General features: G+C 44.0%; 1 protein-coding gene across 4 annotated transcripts in view; it reads left to right on the top strand.

Annotated features, from left to right (window-relative positions):
* RXRG (retinoid X receptor gamma) overlaps nt 1-18,726 on the top strand; it is a 52,953-nt gene extending 34,227 nt beyond the window's left edge. For 2 of the 4 annotated variants that reach the window (XM_069547639.1, XM_069547666.1), the window contains 7 exons: nt 1,926-2,105; nt 8,288-8,448; nt 8,565-8,694; nt 9,953-10,085; nt 11,385-11,476; nt 12,997-13,102; nt 18,436-18,726. In XM_069547639.1, the coding sequence (XP_069403740.1) occupies nt 1,926-2,105; nt 8,288-8,448; nt 8,565-8,694; nt 9,953-10,085; nt 11,385-11,476; nt 12,997-13,102; nt 18,436-18,583 (950 nt within the window). In that variant the 3' untranslated portion in view covers nt 18,584-18,726. Of the gene's footprint in view, nt 1-1,925; nt 2,106-8,287; nt 8,449-8,564; nt 8,695-9,952; nt 10,086-11,384; nt 11,477-12,996; nt 13,103-15,650; nt 15,707-16,121; nt 16,176-18,435 lie in introns of all 4 variants that reach the window. The other 2 variants (XR_011248132.1, XM_069547650.1) reach the window with 2 other exon arrangements.
* The last annotated feature ends 874 nt before the right edge of the window (nt 18,727-19,600 follow it).

Below are 19,600 nucleotides of genomic sequence, written 5' to 3'. Positions count from 1 at the left end.
TAAAAAAGTTATCTATAATGTTTCCAACAAAGAGAAATCCTTTGATATTTTAGCAAATTCCCCTCTACAACCTTCTAGGCTTTTAACATGTTTCCCTGGGTGGAAATTATTGTTTTCCCTGATTTTATTCTCTTTATCTTCTTCCACTTTTGCCCAAATTCTTTCTTTCGTGACTTCTTTCCCTACCTCTCCAAAATTCCTGCCCCTCTACTCCCCATCTCAACAGTTTTGATGATGATTGAATCTCTGACTTGATGAAAGAGAAGATGAGGAAGATTTCTATGTCTGTCTATGATGGCTGACAATATTTTCTCTGCTTTTTATTGCCGGTAAAGTCACTGCAAAATGTCACTCCATTGAAAGTTCCCAGTGCCTGGAGCTTAGCTACATGGGTAGTGTCTGCTTGTTCTCAAAAAGCTGTTCCCAAATTGGGCAGATTTGGCCATTGCCATAGCAACAGAATTCCAGCCACACCCTGATAGAGAGTGTTTTTCTGCTATGGTTTAATTGAAGTTGGGTGGTTCATTCATGTGTGGGAGAACCATGGAAATGATAAGTTGGTCCCATGTTTCTTAATGACAAATACTTCAGAGCTGAGAGCATTATTTGTTATTCTATGAGTTCAGTAAATCGGTGCAGTCAGCTGATTAGACACAGACTAACTTCATCAAGCAGGCTATCTCTAGCCACCATTGCACCTTAAAGTGGCTTCCTCTGAAATATAAGCTCCTGGGATCCAGATATTAACATTGGTTAGTTCTCAGGGACTTCAGATTCACCAGATTAGAAAGTCATATCAGGTCTATAGCTAAACTGCATCACATGTCACACTCAAGAATCAGACAGAAATTTGTTTTGCATAATTTGTCTCATTATATTGTTCAAGTCTCACAATTTCAACCAACTGAGCACAGCTGCCTGGTGTGTAGTATTAGGAAGACGTCTACCTAGAAAGACTCCTTTTTAAAAATATTTATTTCTTTGGTTGTGTGGGGTCTTAATTGGGCACGTGGGATCCTTTTAGTTGTGGTATGCAGGATCTTTTTTAGTTGCAGCATATGGGATCTAGCTCCCTGACCAAGTATTGAACCCGCCCGGGCCCCTTGCTTTCCGAGTAGAGTCGTAAGCCACCAGACCACCCAGGAAGTCCATGGTGACTGATTCTTGATGCCTGTGTGGTCCTGTGTGAGGTGGCTCTCCTGACACAAATCAGCCATCCTTGGCTGGGGTCATGGAAAACTGGATGTGTGGAACAGGTAATAAGGGCAATGAAAGAGGTAACAGATTATCCTGGATCAAGTAAAAGCAGCTTCCGTAAGATCTCTATGTCACATTTCAAGATTACATGTCATGCAATGCCGTAAAGATCATGTAACAGTTTATTCCTCTGATAGGCAATAATATTTGAAAAATGTATAAGTTAGTTTCTTGTACGTAGTTTATGATAAAGGATAATAGTTCAAAGAGAGATTCTTAAGTCCTCGGACTTCAGTTATGGAGAAATACGAGTGAGACTGAGGTTATTTCCCTGCTAGATAATACACAACAGTCGTAGATATTTTAATTTTTTATGAACACTAATGTCTTGAATGAAGGCAGAACATTTTGCTTAACTAAACATAAGAAATGACCTGTTAAATAAATGGAAGCGAAGTCTTAGGTCAGGACTGTTTTAATAACATTCCCTGGAATTAGTGATTCCAGAGAATTACTTCTAGAGGGGAGACACAAGAAAGGGCATATTTCCTCTGCCTTGGTGTGGTTCCTGTCATCAAGCCTGCATTCTCCGCTAGTCAGTCTTTGCTTTTGTTCCCATTGCCGAGGTGATGTGCTAGTTTTTCCAGGAAGAGCCAAGAGATTCTTTTGAGTGAAAGATCCAGATAAACACAGAGACAACTTATGGAATGTCCTTCTCTTTTGGCCAGGAAAGCACTACGGTGTGTACAGTTGTGAAGGCTGCAAAGGATTCTTCAAGAGAACCATAAGGAAAGACCTCATCTACACGTGTCGGGATAACAAAGACTGCCTCATTGACAAGCGTCAGCGCAACCGCTGTCAGTACTGCCGCTATCAGAAGTGCCTGGTCATGGGCATGAAGAGGGAAGGTAAGGCTTCCCGCTTCCCTGCTCTCCACTCTGTTTGCATATAGAAGCAAGTGCAAGACATAGGAAAGAGTCCTGCTAGGCTGGACTGTGTGAACAAGTTTGAGGCAGAGGAGGGAATGACTTTGGGAACCATGATTTCTCAAGTGCTGCAATCGGAGGCCTCCTGCCCTGGTAAGTGTGTATCCCTAAGCAAAGCGAGCAGGAGCATCTTCCTTCACCATTCTCACCCGTCCTGGACCTCAGATGATGGTCCACACAGGACCCACTCTCTTCCTCTTCCAATATCCAGGCAGTGTTAGAGCTGAGGTCTCAGGGTGCTGGCCCCCATGGAGCATCAGACTGACCTTCTGGGCACAGCTGACTCTCCCCTCTAATCCTCACCCTGGGGAAGCCTGCTGGTTTAATTAATCTCTCTGGGCTTTTATAACCTTGGTTTGCTATAAATCCTCTGAGATTGGTGTATTCCAAAGTCTTTGGGGATTATTGGCATTACCAATAATCAGACAGCCTTCTCATTCAGAGGGATCATCATTGTGTACTTTTAAAATGTTACGTCTTTCAAATTTACAGAGTAGGTTAGCTGGGTTGTCGTAGGGAAAAAAAGTCTGAGCATGCTTTCTGTTTATTTACAAGATCAAAAATTCTTTCCATTAAGTAACACAAATAAATCAAATCAAGAAGTTAATTAGCTAGTGAACTCAAGAGGTACAGGGTGTAAATGGTAAATCTTAATAGATTCAAGAGTCAAGAGCCTCTCAGAAATGGGAACAAAGTGTTTTTTTTGTCTCTCCCAGGTGACTCTTTATTCTTAAAGAACTTCTCTTCTATGAGGAGAGGGGAAGCTGGCTAAAAGGACCGGTGGAAAAAGGGTTTGGACCTTTTATAGGAAAGAATCCTACCAGCAAGGAAAAAATGGCACTCTTAGAATGTTTGGGATGGAGGTGGCCCTTAAGAATAACTTAGTAACCCTAACCATTCTGAAAGTGAAAGTGTTAGTCACTGACTTGTATCCAACTCTTCTGTCCATGAAATTCTCCAGGCAAGAATACTGGTGTGGGTAGCCATTCCCTTCTCCAGGGGATCTTCCCAACACAGGGATTGGACCTGGGTCTCCTGCATTGCAGGCAGCTTCTTTACCTAGCCATTCTATAGCTGAGGAAATAGACTTGGATTGGTGGAGAGAGTTTCCCAAGGTCCCAAGGATAGGTGATAAACAGAGACTGGAACTTCTTACTTCCAGCTCAGAGCTCATCTCACATCTGTTCTCCTACCAGGGCAAGAAGCAACTATGGAACTAAGGATGGACTCTCACTCTGTTATCTATCAAGAGTCTCAAATTAACAGACCCAAACCTGCCCTCTCAGCCTGTTCATCATATGGTTCTCCCCATTTTAGGAAATAGCCATTTTTCAGCTACTCAGATCAAAAGCCATTTAACACCTCTTTTTTTTTTTCATGCACCACATTCAATGGGTGAGGAAATCTTGTCTCTTTCTCAAAATGTGTTAAGAATCTTTCTGTGTCTCACCATTTTTACTGTTATTGCCAAGCCACTGTTTTTTTGTTTGTTTGGGTTTTTTTTTTTTTTTTGTAGTAATACAAATAGCCTCCTAAGAAGTTTGCCTGCTTCCGTCTTTATCTTCCTTCAGTCTCTCCTTATCAAAGCAACCAGAGTGAGTCTTTGAACAAGTGGGTCAGGAGAAGCCTTTCTTTCACCAAAACGCTCCAGTGCCTTCACTTCTTACTTAGAAAAAAGGCAGAATCCTGGTTATGACTTCAAGTCTGTACCTGGTCTGGCTACCCCCTGTCTTTCTGCTCCAGCCTCAGGGCTTTACGCTTACTATTCTGTCTGCTCAGACTGCCCTCTCCCGGGTGTCTGTGTGGCTCACTTCTCCTTTGTATCTTTGCTTGTCAACTTCTTGAAGTTTTGCCTGACTAGACTGACTCATATCACATCAACCGCCCCTAATACTTCCCAGTTTATTTCCTATAGCATTTATTACTATCTGACACATATTTAAATTTTGTCTACTGCCTGTCTCCAAAAAGGCAGGGGTATTTTTCCTGCCTCCCTACCCCCTACTGCTGTATCACCAGGGACTAGCACATAGGAGATATTTAGGAAATATTTGTTGAGAGAATGAATGAGTGGTTTGAACTAAATATTGGAGTCAGATGTTTTAGTAATTCAGGTGCTTCTAAATGATCCATTTGCTCAGTCATTCATTCATCATGTATTAACTGGGTGTCTACTTTATGTTTGTGTCATACTTGCTGTAGAGGGGTCAACGATTTTCTAGACTGGAACATGTGATGCGAAAAATCAGATGGTAGAGACTGTCTTCTCTTCACCAGGATAGAATTGGTAACTCACTCTTTGTAGCTTCCACCACTGTGATAGCCAAAAAATTAAATTAATGACCCCAAAGTGTGTCTCCTATAAGCATAGAGTGTGATTACTAATGACTGAGAATCACCTATATTTGATTCTGTTGCTTCACAGTCTAATTCTGTCTCTCAAAACTCAACCTAAATATTTCCGGCTCAATTAGGGTCAGTGTGGTTCACGGAGAAAACTATGGGAAATATGATTCTTTATTTTAAAAAAGTAAGTCAAACAGGGACATGTGGATTATAACAGCCTGGGCTGTCCTTTTTCTAAAAAAAATTATTTCTTTTAATTGGAGGATAATTACTTTCCAATATTGTGATGGTTTTTGCCATACATCAGCATGAATTGGCCATAGGTATACATATGTACCCCCCATCCTGAACCCTCCTGCCACCTCCCTCCCCACCCTGTTCCTCTGTGTTATCCCAGAGCACTGACTTTGGATGCCCTGTTTCATGCATCAAACTTGCACTGATCATCTGTTTTCACATGGTGATGTATACGTTTCAATGCTGTTCTCGCAAAGCATTCCACGCTCTTCCCCCACTGAGTCCCAAAGTCTGTTCTTTGTCTGTGTCTCCTTTGCTGCCTGCATGTAGGATCGTTGGTACCATCTTTCTCGATCCCATATATGTGCGTTAATATATGGTATTTGTCCTTTTCTCTCTGACTTACTCTGTATAATAGGCTCTAGATTCTTTTACACCTAGTATTCTGATTCATTATTAGAAAATTGGGTCCAGTTTTGGTTCCTGAATTAAAAAAAATAATGTGGTGAAACAAGAGTGATGAAACGCTGAATCGTTAAAAATTAGGAGTGGAAAAGGGCTGTTTGGGAAGTTACTAAAGGAATTCATACTATTTACCCTGACAAAGAGAAGGCAAAGAAATGAATCAATTCCTCATCCCACTATATGAAATGTCACTTTTTAAAAGTGACTGGACAGCCTTCCCTTTGCCACTATCATTTCTGGTCTTTGTCTGCAAAATTTAGGGCTCAGTTCATACACCTTCTTGTGGACAAGAATAATAAAATTCTGGAACAGATAACTGAGTGATACAATGGAATTTATGTTACTAGAGAGTTGGACAGATAGAAAGAGATAAAACTGAGGTTGGCTCAGAATTCACCTGTCTGGGATCAGGGTACATACTGGGGTGAAGCTGAAATGGACATTTGCTATTGTCCGATGTAACACATATATTTTCTGAAAGAAGAAGCGGGAGTTCTGAGAGGCTAGAGTCTTGCCTAAGCTTACATAGCAAGCTAATGGCAGAGCTGCTGTATGACTGGGACCCTCTGGCATCCAGGCCACCAAACAGTCAGGGTTCTGGGGTAGTCTGTTTCCACAATTTGGGGTCATATGATGTGGTTTGGGTAGTAAGAGAATGGATTATTTTGAGGCAATTTAGGCAGCATTTGATATCCTTGTGGGTTTATTAAGCCAATCAGCCTACAGCTTTGGAGGTAGTAAAGAGGGGTTAGAGGTAGGCTCAGACCGCCAGCCTAGGTCTATCTACAATGATGACTTCATCATTTTCTAGCCCTGTGATCTTGGGCAGGTCACCTAACTTCTCTGTGGTTGATAGCTCTTCAGAGGGTTAAATGACATATGATCTATGAAAAACGTTGAGCGCAATTCTGACATAGAGAAAGAGCTTGATAAATTTTGGCTATTTTAGTACATCTCAACAGATACATGTTGGACTCAAGAATAATCCTGTTTTAGATCCCTCTGTCCCCTAAATGTAGCCTGATGTATGGAGTAGCAGTAGCTCAAAATGTCTGTCCATAGAGAATGTCCTTCAACCAGAGATACTGGACTCCTATTGACGACAGTAAGATTCATGGCACAAAAAAAGAGAAATGAATAGAAAAAGATCACTCAATTAATGACAGGATTGGAATTAGGATCTAATTCCCTGAAGCCAAGGTTATTTTCTTTGAAGCTTGAAAGTTATTTTCCTTGAGTGTTACAAATCTATAGAAGAAATCAATTGAGCACCACAAAAGGAACTTTTATTGCTTTCCCCATCTTTTCAAATTAAGACAAATAGAAGCCCATTAACCTATCTTAAAAAATTAATACAAGAAGCATTCAACTTTTTAACCAGCAAATCCAACTGAATATAAAAACACATATGAGAGTTTCTGTATGTTGTCAGTGAATGAGGGCTAACAGGATGAACAGAAAGAAAGGATGAGGGGAAAAGAGAAACAAGGAGAGAGAGGATGAGGTCCAAAGAGAGGATAGAGAGAGGACCAGAGCAGAGTCCAAGAGTGTAAAGAGAGACCAAGGGGAGGGAAAACGCTACTTTTTTAACTTTTAAATTATTACTTCGTTTAATCTTCAGAAAACAATCTAGGTTAAGTGCTACAAGCCCCACCTTACATATAGGGAGGCTGAGGCTTTGTAGGCTGAGTAACATGTCTGATGCTACTAGCTAGGAAATGGTCAGGCCCATTTTGAGAAAGATTTGACTCCAAGTACATGATTTTTGCCCTTCTGCTATTTTCTCGTCTTTGTTCTCTTTCTCTCCTGTTTCTTCTTTTTCTTAATCCCTTGCTTTAGACTCTCTTCCTTTTCTTCCTTTACTCCTTCCTTCCTACCCTCCTTCCCTCTCAACCCCTGAGTATTATTCTCATCTTGAGGCTTCCTGGTGCGTCTCTATTTGAGACTGTGATGTATCAGCTGTGTCTGTGAGGCAGACTCTTTTCTGACCTACTTTGACAGATCGATAATATCCCTTGCGTGACAAACTAAATGTCCAGCAGCCAGTCCCCGTTCATGCTGCAGCCTCGGCAGCTCCTTCTGCCCTCAGAGAGTAGGAGGTGCCTGGGAAAGTGGATGACGGGGAGGGAAGGAGAGGGGATGAGACGTAGAAGTCACTGATGGAGGAGTTATCCCTGAGGTCCTGCTTAGCCACTGTTTAGAGTATACTTTTCTTGATTCTTGGGATTTAAAAAGATGTGTGCTAATATTGAATTCTGTTTATTGCTACTGGGAATAAGATGAAAACTAAAGCTTTTGAGAGAATTGAAACCAACCTCATAGAGACTGTCCTCCCAGTGAAGAGGACAGAATTGGGGAATATTGGCTGATATTCTCATGCACAGACCCAGAAGGTTCTAGATGAAAACCCTAAGTTTTGGGAATCTGAGAAAATTCCAGCCTCCCCCTCTGCCTGTGTACCCTTCCTCACCCTCTAAATCATCTACTGATTCTGAAATGTCATCTAGGTGACATTCCTCCACCCTTCTGCTTACTAAATGCCCGCGTGGCTCCCTAAAGATCTTCCCTGACAAGTCAGATCAGGTGATGTTGTGTTCAGGCTGGTGCACTAGGGGCAGACCTAATGGGACGTGAATGCCAAGGATGACGCATAGGATCTGACAGAGGGGGTTTTTAGAGTAATGTGCTTGTTGCTTAACTATTGCGTGCTCATAGTTTATTAGAGGTAGCAGGTGGGGAAAGGACATGGCACACTGCATGCGAGGAGACAGTGGTTCATTTAAAGAAAGGGCAAAGTTGGAGGTAATTAAAGCTTAAAATGAATACTTCTTAGAGAGGTCATCATTATGAACTGGAAAGAATATGGACTAAAAACCCCACAGTTCTGCAGAGGCATAAGCAAAACTCTGCTTTCTTGTTAAAAGGACAATGTCCTGATTCACTACCATGATGGTGCCCATTTTACAGATGAGGAAATGGAGGCTTAGGGAGGTAACTAAATTTCCCACTGTTGTCCTGGGCACATGGTAACACCTGCACATCCTTGTCGCTGCCAGCTGTGCAGGAAGAAAGGCAGAGAAGCCGGGAGCGGGCTGAGAGTGAGGCAGAGTGTGCCAATAGCGGCCATGAAGATATGCCCGTGGAGAGGATTCTGGAAGCTGAACTTGCTGTTGAACCAAAGACAGAATCCTATGGTGACATGAACACGGAGAATTCGGTAGGTGGCCTTAGATCTCCATCCAGCTGCCGTATCTTAGATGGGGCTAGACATGGGCAAGGGATGTGTGTGAGTCTTAGAATCTGCCCCTTCAGATTACTTTGTTCTTTTTTTAGACTAATGACCCTGTCACCAATATATGTCATGCTGCTGATAAGCAGCTTTTTACTCTCGTTGAATGGGCCAAGCGTATTCCCCATTTCTCTGACCTCACCTTGGAGGACCAGGTCATTCTGCTCCGGGCAGGTAAGTGATACTAAGGATCCTTTTTTCTTGGGACAAGCACGTGGGTTGCCATTTTGCCCTTGGGATTCTAAAACAAGTGACCTGATGGAGTTGAACCCATCCAAGCTGGTACATCTTGTTGAGACAGGATTACCCTACGTGAGATTGTTCTTTTTTATATTACTTACAATCTCTTAAATTTAGATGGCCCTCTCCCAAACTTTTCATTCCCAAACAAAACAATTTGTTAATGGATGACTAAGACTTTTTCTTTTTTGATATTTAAATTTTTTTACACAATGAAATTTGTATTAGTTTCTACATGCATTTTATTATCAGAGAAAAATAACTTTTAAACACACACATAAAAATTAAAAAAGAGGGAAGTTAGTAAGAAGCAGAGACTTTTTTGTCCGTTGGGCTTCTTTAACTGCTTCCTAGAATCCTTAGAGTGACCAGGAAAGAACTATTTTTCCATGTAAATTTTACATAGCCTTTATAATTTGCATTTAATTTTTGAGGAGAGTTAAATAGTTTTTACTGAAGCCAATCTGAAGCTCTGCCTCATTATTATTATGAAATTGGAAAATAGAGATATTCCATTTCACAGACGAACTAAGGGAAGCCAAAGATTTTGCTCAGACTGGTACTAGGTGGATTCCAGGGTCCCTTCCTATTTTAATATTCTACGTGTTGTAACCTCTCTCCCCTCCCATTTCTGGGACACTGCAGTTGACATACGTCAAAGCTCCTCTGTGTCACGGAGCCAGCAGAGAAATTTCATGAAGATTGGCTGAGCCTTGGAAGCCAGTGCACTCATTTCATTCCTATCAAATAATGAGCGATCCCTGAGTGTCGATGGAAAGCTTCATGCCATGCTGGGTGATACTAGACAATGCCAAAGAAATAAAACTAGGTTGTCAGGTCCTGGGGGCAGAGACTGCAAGGTATGCTTGCTTTATCCACCACGGCAGCTAACATCGTGACTATTACCTGTTAAGTGTTTGATCCATGTCTGTTGATGGACTGGGGAATAAAGAGTCCTTGTTCTCAAGCTGCCATTCTAGGCAGCATAGGGGGAGACTGAGGGATGGGCATAGCCCCAAGTCAGGAGAACCCAGTCGTATCATTTGTTTCTTCACTAATTAGCAGTATTGTCTGGAACTGGTTTTCTGATTCTATTTTTATTCCAAAGGATAATAATACATGCCTTGGATGACTATCCATGAAGCGAGAGTGCAGTCAGGTTTCCCTCAAGGCCACCTCCTTATCCTTGCAGGGTGGAATGAGCTGCTGATCGCCTCCTTTTCCCACCGCTCGGTTTCTGTGCAGGATGGCATCCTTCTGGCCACGGGATTACACGTCCACCGAAGCAGTGCCCACAGCGCTGGGGTTGGCTCCATCTTTGACAGGTGGCTCTCTTCTGCTTCCAGCATGTGTGTGTGTGTGTGTGTGTGTATTTGTGTGTGCATGTCTGTGTTTAGAATGGATAGCTCAAGCAGCTGTACATATATGGCTGGAAGCAGAGACCATTAAGCACATGAAAGCATAAACCTGGGAAATGAGAAAGTGATTAAAAGAAATGTTGATTCAAGGAGACAGAGCCAGTCAGAGGCCAGCAGAGTTACTGGCAGATGAAAACCTATCGGTTTCCAAGGAAGAGACAGTGTTACTAACATCACCTAGTAAGACTGGCTTCCTCTGTTTCTCCGTCGGCAAAGAATCTGCCTGCAATGCAGGAGACCTGGGTACAGTTCCTGGGTCAGGAACATCCCTTGGAGAAGGAAATGGCAACCCACTCCAGTAGTCTTGCCTGGAGAATCCCATGGACACAGGAGCCTGGCGGGCTACAGTCTCTGGAGTTGGACATGACTGAATGAGTAGGGGTGGGGAATTTGAACTGCTTATCCGAGAGGGCTGGAACAGGAATGAAGGCTTAGAATCTGACTTTAGAAGTTCAGGAAAGATGAGCTAGGCTTTTTGCTGGACCCTCCATCTCTCTGGGGCAAGCCTGCTGAGGGAGCAATGGCCTCAGCCTGGGATTCTGTGCCCTCAGGGAAATTAAGCCAGGTGATTTAAGGAGATGAGAAAGGAGTAGAGATGAATGGCTTGGGGTGACAGGATGGAGACGCACTAGGAAAAGGAAGGGTGAGCTTAGTGCTGGGGACCTGTGGCCCCTTTCCAACCCCAACATAAACAATCTTCCAGGGCCATATGCATGTCGATCTAAGATGTCTCTACTCCTTCCCTGCCTTTTCCCACAACATGTTCCGCACGTGGTCTTCAGTGAACTTAGTCCTCTTGATGGTGCCTGGAGATTTCTACTGTGTCAGTGAACACCATCCTCTGCTGCGCTCTTCCAGAAAAGCCTGCTTTGCCTGTTGCATTTCTACCAATTTCCAAAACCTCTCGGCTGCTTTTGCAGCCCCCTCTCTGAGTTCCCTGCCTCCTCCTGGGACTCTGATTATGTCGGTCACTGCCTTGGCGTTGTTGCTATGTGCTGTTTCTGTGTCTGTTGCTTTGATTAAACTGAGAGCTCCTTGAGATCAGGGACTGCACCTGATTCATCTCTGTGCCCCTAGTACCTGGCCCATTGACTGGAAAATGTGGGCGGGGTGGGTACATCATAAATACTGATTGCATTCATTTTATCAGCTTTTGGTCTGCTGCTCGTGATTTTCTCACTACCTGTCATTGTTTCCTGTGAACAGAGTTCTGACTGAGCTGGTCTCCAAAATGAAGGACATGCAGATGGATAAGTCAGAGCTGGGGTGCCTGCGAGCCATCGTGCTGTTTAACCCAGGTGACAGCGTCTTGTTTGCCCTCCTCCCTGGTCAGCCCCCAGCGCTCTGATGGTAGTTGGCCCTCTAGCTCGGCTGAGACAGAGAGGGGAGGAGGCAGGGCCAGGAGACCTGTCCGTGGGGAGGACAGAGTCGCCTCTGCATGGCCTCTGCTCCTTGAGGCATCTTGAAAAGTGTCTCAAACGGGCGTGGAGTGTGCACATTGGGGGTCAGTGGGGAAGGTGGGAGATGATAGAGGCCTAGGATAGTAAAGGAGGTGGTAAAAAATGGTCAGGTTCTCCAGGGGGTGACAGAAGCTAGTGAGTAAATAAGTGCTTCCATCTTCCTTCCCTGGTAGACAATTCTGCGGCACATTCCACATGCCTTCTAAGAGGGTCCCTGTGAGACTGAGTCCCGGTTGCCCATGGCCGTGATCAGTCCAGTCATGTGCTCTTGTGTTGCCTTTTCTTCCTTCCCTGCTTTTTCTTTTCCGGTCCCTCCCTCCTCTTCCCTTGGTCACTGCCTTAAGTAAACTACTTCCATGCGAGACGAAAAAAATAGTAGTCAGGTTCTGCATATATTTTTTGGCGGAACTTATGGGATTTTGCTGATAGATTGTACCTAGGATATGAAAGAGAGGCATTAAATATTTTTGTTTTCCTGAACAATTGGAAAACAGTTTTCATTGACTGAAGCGGAGGTTCTAAGGGTGGGTGGCTAGGAAGCAGGTGTTTGGACATGAAACTCTGAGATGGATGTAGATGTCCAAGAACGGCTGTCCAGGAAGCAATTATTCATGTGACTCTGGAGTTCAGAGGAGAGGCAGGACCAGAGATGCACATTTGAGAGCTGTCAGCCTATACCTAGCGTGGAAAGTATAGGGAGGCTGGTGCGAACCCATCCAGGGAGGAAGCAGAAGCAGAGCAGAGGGCTGAGGACTGGGTCCGGGGGCATGGCCACATTTAGAAGTTGTGCAGAAAAGGAAGAAACAGCCAAGGTGCCTGCGAGGGAGCAGTGGGTGAGACAGGGAAGAACCAGAGAATGACGTCCTGGGGTCTCAAGGAGGAAAAGCACTGCGAGGAGGAGCGAGAGCTCAGCTCTCACCAGAGGCCGCCAAGGGTCCGGAAAGATGAGTGTTCAGAACTACACAGTGACCGATGCACACACTTCGTCTCTTGAGTCAGGTGATCGGTTAGTGGAAGCAGGGCCTGGCTGCGTCTGGGTTTTGTTCCCTGTCTTTTCATTCAGCCCGTGCTTAGCACAGAGCAAACACTCAATAAATGTGTAAAGGTTGTATATGCACAATGGCCCAGATAAAAGGAAACTCTCCTCCTTGGAGTCAGCGCTGGGTACCTTTGCTTCAAGAGTTTATTGGGTAGATTGGCAGGCACAAAGCACCAGCTCTGTGTATTTCACAGTGCCCCTCGTCCGGTGTGTCTCTAGTAACTCTACAGGAGGTGGCCTATATGCATGGGGACAGCCTCTGTATCAGGGTGTTCCACAGAGGTGCGTAACCAGAGGTTTAATCAGCTGTCTTTTTCAGATGCGAAGGGTCTCTCCAACCCGTCTGAGGTAGAGACTCTGCGAGAGAAGGTCTATGCCACCCTCGAGGCCTACACCAAGCAAAAGTATCCAGAACAACCAGGCAGGTGAGGGGGTCCTGAAAGAATGTGAACAACGTAGCCATTGGTGAATGGCTGATGGTCAGCACGCTCTGTCTAGAGTTTTTCACAACTAGCTCACAGTTACTCAAACGTTAGCTTCATGAAACTGGAGGTCTTGTCTCTCTTGTATATCCACCACTCACCACTGCGGCATCACTCGAGCACTCGAGAGCTTATCACCATTCTTGGCAAATAATACTCATCTTTAAATGTTGAGTGAACATGCAAATGAGTGAATAATTGGAGAAGTCCTTATCTCTAATTTCTAAAGAGGTCTCAAGGCTCCGAAAGGGTAAGGAACTCGCCCAGGGTCACAGAGCTGGTGCATGGTGTAGTGAGCTGTGAACACAAGTGTGTTTGATTTCAAAGAGCCTGTGTTCTCCAATGTGACTGCACTGCTTTCCGCTTCGCCCCAATGAGAGCCCTACTGCAGTAGAAGGTACAGGCTTTGGCAGCCAAGAGGGGTGACCGCTGGCCCTGAGGGCGCCATCTGTAGGCTCTGGCAAGGTCCTGCGTCTGAACCTCTTGTCTGAAAAGGAGGACACGGGTCAGAAGGTCTCTGAGGCCATCTGTCAGTATTCCTGAGTCGTTGAATACTTTTCCCAAATGTTTTCCCCAAGTACAACTGAATAAAAGTTTCCTTACTCTGCTAACTCTAGTTAAAAAGAGAGAAAAAGATCACCAATCTCACGGAAAACTGCAAATGAAACCTAAATCAACTCCGTTAAAGGCATTAGTTTGTTTTTAGAATTAATTATGTGTTCCCAGTTCTCACTGATGACTTTTATTCCCCTATGATTTTTATTAGCCCATTTTTCCTGGATCATAAGCCACAATCAGTTGTCTAGAAGAGGCTGAGCTCTGCTTTTTTTTTTTTTTTTTATCACAGGAAATGAATGAGTCTGAGTGAGTGGGATCTAGCCTGTTGGTACAATAAATGTGCAGGCCTTGTGTGTTAGGGAGCGTAAGTTGTGACAACAGGTTTCCCGATGTCCGTAGTTGAACACAAATGTACTTCCTCCTCACCAGTCAATCCTGGGTGGATAATCAGTCTAGAGCACTGACTGTTTTCCACGCCATCCCTCGGGAACCCAGGTTTCCTCCTTCTCGGGGCTCCGTGGTCCCCTAGTCACGTTGTGTTTGTACGCTGATGGTTGAAGGGGCAGAAGAGGAGGGGCCCAGAGGTGAGACTCTACGAGCAACACCTTGACCCGGAAAGGGCCCATCTCCCTTCCCTCACTTCCATTGGCTAAAACTCGGTCACACGGCTCATCTGGAGAATGTACGCAGCTAGATGCCAAGAAAGAAGGGGAGAGTGGATCTCGGTGGGTGCCTGGAGTCTCTCCTATACCTGCAATGGGTAAGATTGAAAAAACTACCCAGCAAGCAGGGCCTGGCTGCCAACATCAGCTCAGCCTCTGGCCCTTAGGAGCTGACTGAAAACTCACCAGAATGCTGGTGACACTCACTGGATCTCCCAGCTGTGAGGCACCATCACACATGGTTTTGTGTGTGTGTGCACATGTTGTGTGCCAGGCATTAGAACTAGGAAAGCTCATACTCATCCTTTTCCTCTTTAAAAAAGAAAACTTTTTTTTTTGATAAAAGCCAAGCATGATTTTTTGAATAAGGAATGTATCTAAAATGTATTTTAAAATGTATTTATTTTTATTATTAAAAATGAAAGTATCTAAAAAATTCATTAACTGTATTAAAAATGAATGTATTAAAAAATTAAGCAGATAATATTGATTGTAAATTTGAGAGGTATATTTCTAGTAGCTTCATTTATGCATATATGTATACTTAGAAATGTATAGTTACAGATCTGAAATCATTTGGTTCAGTGTACTGCTTTCCTCCCTTAGCACAAAATTCTTGCTTTCAGTGATTTTGTAATATTTCAGAGGATAGATGGACCCTAATGTGTCTAGTCATTGCCCTGTGGTTGACATTCGGTTGTTTCTGATGAATGTCACTTTGAAAACTTTGGAACTTGCCTGTTTTCCCAGGAAAGGGACTGCCAGGGGCTTGAGTTGCCTCCAGGCACGAGTGAGAAGTGCCGACACTTGTTGCCTGGCCCAAAGCAGGGCCTGGGGGCTCAGGAAGTGGGTGCAGAGGGTACGTCTGGTATGTCCAATACAGCCTGGGCAGACAGTGATCGCCCTGAGACCAAGAAAGTCCATCAGTATGTTACTTGGCTCAACCAGGTAGGAAGTGTGTCAAAGGCTGCTTACCTCCGGTTTGTGAAATGGCAGACGATGTTCCTGGCACGCAGGGCCTGTCATGGCCATTTTCTCGGTGGTGGAGGGCTGCCCCTCGGTGGAGACTTTTCAGAAGTACACCTTGCAGGGCCAAGTTCTGCTTCCTCTAGCCAGAAAGCAGAGATCAAAACTCAGGAGAGGGCAGAGCTTGCAGGAACATTCTCTCTCTCACACCGCAGGGACCCTCAAAGGCCTTGCTGCCAGACTTGTCAGCGAGAAATGTGACTGCCACCCGGTGGCTCTATTAGTGAGTGTGCTTATTTCTACAGGCTTGATCTCCGCTTCTAAACCTGGGGCAGACAGCAGACAGCCATGTAACAGCATGGTTAGCATTTTTTTTTAATGTATTTTATTGATAACGCTGTGTTAATTTCTGCTGTACAGCACAGTGATTGTAGTTATACACGTGTGTGTATATATATATATATATACGCACACATTCTTTTTCATTATGATTTATCAGAAGATATTGAATATAGTTACCTGTGCTAATCAGTAGGTTGCTTATCCATTCTGTGTATAATAGTTTGCACCTAAAATACTTAGTATTTTACATATTGTAAAACTTTGGCCTTTTTAGAGTAAAAAAAAAATACACTTTCAGAGATAATCTCAGTCTAATTTTACACTTTATAAAGAAGTGTAAAGCCTTTTCCTTTGCTTAATTCCATAAAACTTCCATTCGGAGCCACAACCAGGAGCTCAGCCCGCTTGTTGTTTGTCTGATGGCCTCTTCACAGCATGGTGACACCATTCAGATGCTCTCAGAAGCTTCCTAATCAAACATTTTGAAGGTGTGTGCTGGCCTTGATATAGAACTTTAATTTTTCCATATAGGAAGGTAATTCTGACCCCTTAAGATGGTGCTGCTTTATTTTTCTTATACTGCCACATTTCTTTAAAACTTCTTTTGACACAAATATAGGCCTATATGCATTTTCAAGGAGTATCAAGATTCCAGTTTGAAAATTTCTCATGAAATAATGTTGTGACCACCAGGGAAGATCCAGCCCAACCAGAAGTTGCTGATTTAAGGCTGTAGTGGTTAACATGATTTTGGTTCCTGTCCTTTTTATTGAAAGTTGTGAGTAGAGTTATTTAATTTCTGGTCATTATCATAAATAACATTACAAATAAGCTTCATTGGCAAAAAGGACTTGGAGAGATGAAGAACGGCCACAGAAGCAGGTTGGAAACGTGGCTTGATTGAGGGACATGTAGGAAGGAGGCTAATTCTTCACACGCTAGTCTCTCTCCCTTTGTTGAGCCCTGCAACTAAAGGTCTTTAATTATAGAAAAGTGTGAGTGTGTCTACACATGCCTGTGTGCCTGAGTGTTTGTACCAGTGTGTGAAGGAAGATGAGAGCGGAGGGGAATATGTGTGTGTGCAAGCTTCTGTGTGCGAGGGTGGGTTAGAGTGTGAGTGAGTGTGTGTGCACACATCTGTGAGTGAGAGTGATGAGGGTGTGTGTGTGCACATATGAGGGAGGCATGTGTGAGTAAGTGTGAGTGCGTGCGTGCATGTGTGTGTTATCTCCCCTAACAGACTGTGGGCCCACGAGGGTCAGAGACTACTATTACCTTTCTGCCTCTCTTCCTAACTAGTAAACACATCCATGTTGATGCACATGGCATTATTTCATTCTTTTTATGGCTGACTAATATCCCGTTGTACATGTGTACCACGTCTTCTTTATCCATTCCTCCGCTGATGACATTTATGTTGTCTTGGCTATTGTATATAGTTCTGCTGTGAACACTGGGGTGCATGTATCTCTTTGAATTATGGTTTTTTCTGGATACGTGCCCATGAGTGGGATTGCTGGATCATATGGTAACTCTATTCTTAGTGTTTTAAGGAACCTCCATAGTGTTCTCCACGGTGGCTAGAGATTATCGTGCTAAGTGACGTAAGTCAGACAGAGAATGGCAAATAGCATATGATACCGCTTACATGTAGAATCTAAAAAAGGGATACCAATGAACTTATAGAACAGAATAGACTGATGGATGTAGGAAACAAACTTATGGTTGCCAAAGGGGGAAGGGGAGGAGGGGTAAATCAGGAGTCTGGGATTAACAGATGTGCATTACTGCATATAAAATAGATAACCAACAAGGACCTACTATATAGGACAGGAGACTAGATTAAATACCTTATAATAATCTATAACAGAAAATAAGCTGAAGAATATACATGTATGTATACATATGCATAACTGAGTAATTTTGCTGCACACACCTGAAACTAACACAGCATTGTAAAACAACTATATTTTAATAAATTAAAAAAAAATTTTTAAAAAGAAAGCCACATTTCTTAGGCAAAAAATAAAACAAAGGTAAGCAATAGACTAAGAAGCTGATTACAAAGTGGTTATAAAGTGGTAGCAAAAATGTAACTGAGGCACACTGAGGTCACATTGCTTAAGGTAAGGGTGTCGTGAGGAAATGCATAGCCTGGTGAGGTGATCAGAACTGCTGGTCCTGAGAGCAGGGGCTCCCCCTGGTTCCCAGGGCCTATTGCAATGCCTGATGCGTGGCCTACCAAGCTGTGGCTGCACCTCCTAGCCCTGCGCTCCAATGGCCTGAATGCCTGGAGCACCTTCCCCGATGGTGACGAACCTTGTGGGTTCAGCACATCTGTGAGCTGTGTTCCAAGTGTTTGGGCAGATCATCCCAGGGATCTCTGGGCGCAAAGAATGTAAGGAACATCTTGTGGTTAGGACTGGTGCTGTGAGTCATCACAAGCAGACTAGCTCTCACCTGCCATGAATGGGGGTGCTGAGGGCAATCCTGGGCTCTGACCACAGAAGTCGAGCACTGCTCAAGAGGTCACAGGATCCAGCTTCCATCTAAAGAAGCTAAATGAGACCTCAAGCCTATTTCTGAGGCTCCCCCAGATTAGAGATTCTCCGGCCATGTTAGATTCCTCCCTCAGGCTCTTTCTTCTGACCACAGATTGGTCAAGAAGACCAAACAAGCGGCCTCACGCCAGCAGCTGCCCCGTGCATGCTGGCCCCCTGTTCTTAAGGTCTCCTCGCTTCCCTACAGGTTTGCCAAGCTGCTGCTGCGCCTCCCAGCCCTGCGTTCTATCGGCTTGAAGTGCCTGGAGCACCTCTTCTTCTTCAAGCTCATCGGGGACACACCCATTGACACTTTCCTCATGGAGATGTTGGAGACCCCACTGCAGACCACCTGAGCCCCACCAGCCCCCAGCTCCCCCTGCACAGGACTAGCCCGGGCAGGTGTGTGCGGACCCCACCCTGCACATGCTCCTCCGCCTTCCGTCCCGACCCCTGCCCATTCCCCAGACGTGATGCTTAATAAAGAAACCTTTCTACACATGTGACTTTTATAGGTGGAGTTTTGTATAGATGTTAAATGTAACCCTTCTTTGCCATCTAAGGGGATGGGGATCTTTCTGGAAGTTATTGGGAAAACTAACCAAGCCTCTGTACATATAATTGGTTTAAATTATTTTTTCACTTGCCTTGGAAAACCAATGAATGAATAATAAAGTAACGTATGTGATATTGGCACTGCTTGGAGCATAGGGTGAATTATTATCACGCAGGGAAGTTATCTCAGATGCAGGAGGAAAGGTATTGGCGGTTATGAATAGGGGTTGAGGCAGGGGTTCTGAAGCCATAAATTTCACAGTTAGATGCCCCAAGTCTAAGCTGGGCACAGCCAGCTTTGCCCCAGGGTAGCCTCTGGAGAGATTGGGAAGAAACATCGTCTGTCAGAGTCAGCTTGGTTATTTTGTTTTTTCACTTTTTCACTCCTAAGAATAATGAATACTAATAGCCTTGTCCTGACTGGGGGCAATGGAATATAAGGACAAGAGAAGATGTTCTTTTTTTATTTCCAACTTATATTTTGTATTGGAGCATAGTTGTTTTTAACAATGTTGTGGTAGTTTTAGGTATACAGCAAAGTGATTCAGATATATCCTTCAGATTCTTTTCCTATTTAGGTTAGAGAAGGCGTTCCTTTGATGGGGGAAGATACTTGGGTCATGGGAGTCCGTGGGAGGTGGTAATGGATCCTGGTAATGGTAAAAGAATGGAATTTTTGTGCTTCAGTTCAGTTCAGTTCAGTTGCTCAGTCGTGTCCGACTCTTTGCGACCCCATGAATCGCAGCACGCTAGGCCTCCCTGTCCCTCACCAACTCCCGGAGTTCACTCAGACTCACATCCATCAAGTCAGTGATGCC

Source organism: Ovis canadensis, chromosome 1 (assembly GCF_042477335.2).
Source record: "Ovis canadensis isolate MfBH-ARS-UI-01 breed Bighorn chromosome 1, ARS-UI_OviCan_v2, whole genome shotgun sequence".
In the NCBI taxonomy this organism is placed as follows: Eukaryota; Metazoa; Chordata; class Mammalia; order Artiodactyla; family Bovidae; genus Ovis; species Ovis canadensis.
The sequence above is the reverse complement of the archived record's forward strand: the minus strand, read 5'-3'. Positions and strand labels throughout refer to the sequence as shown.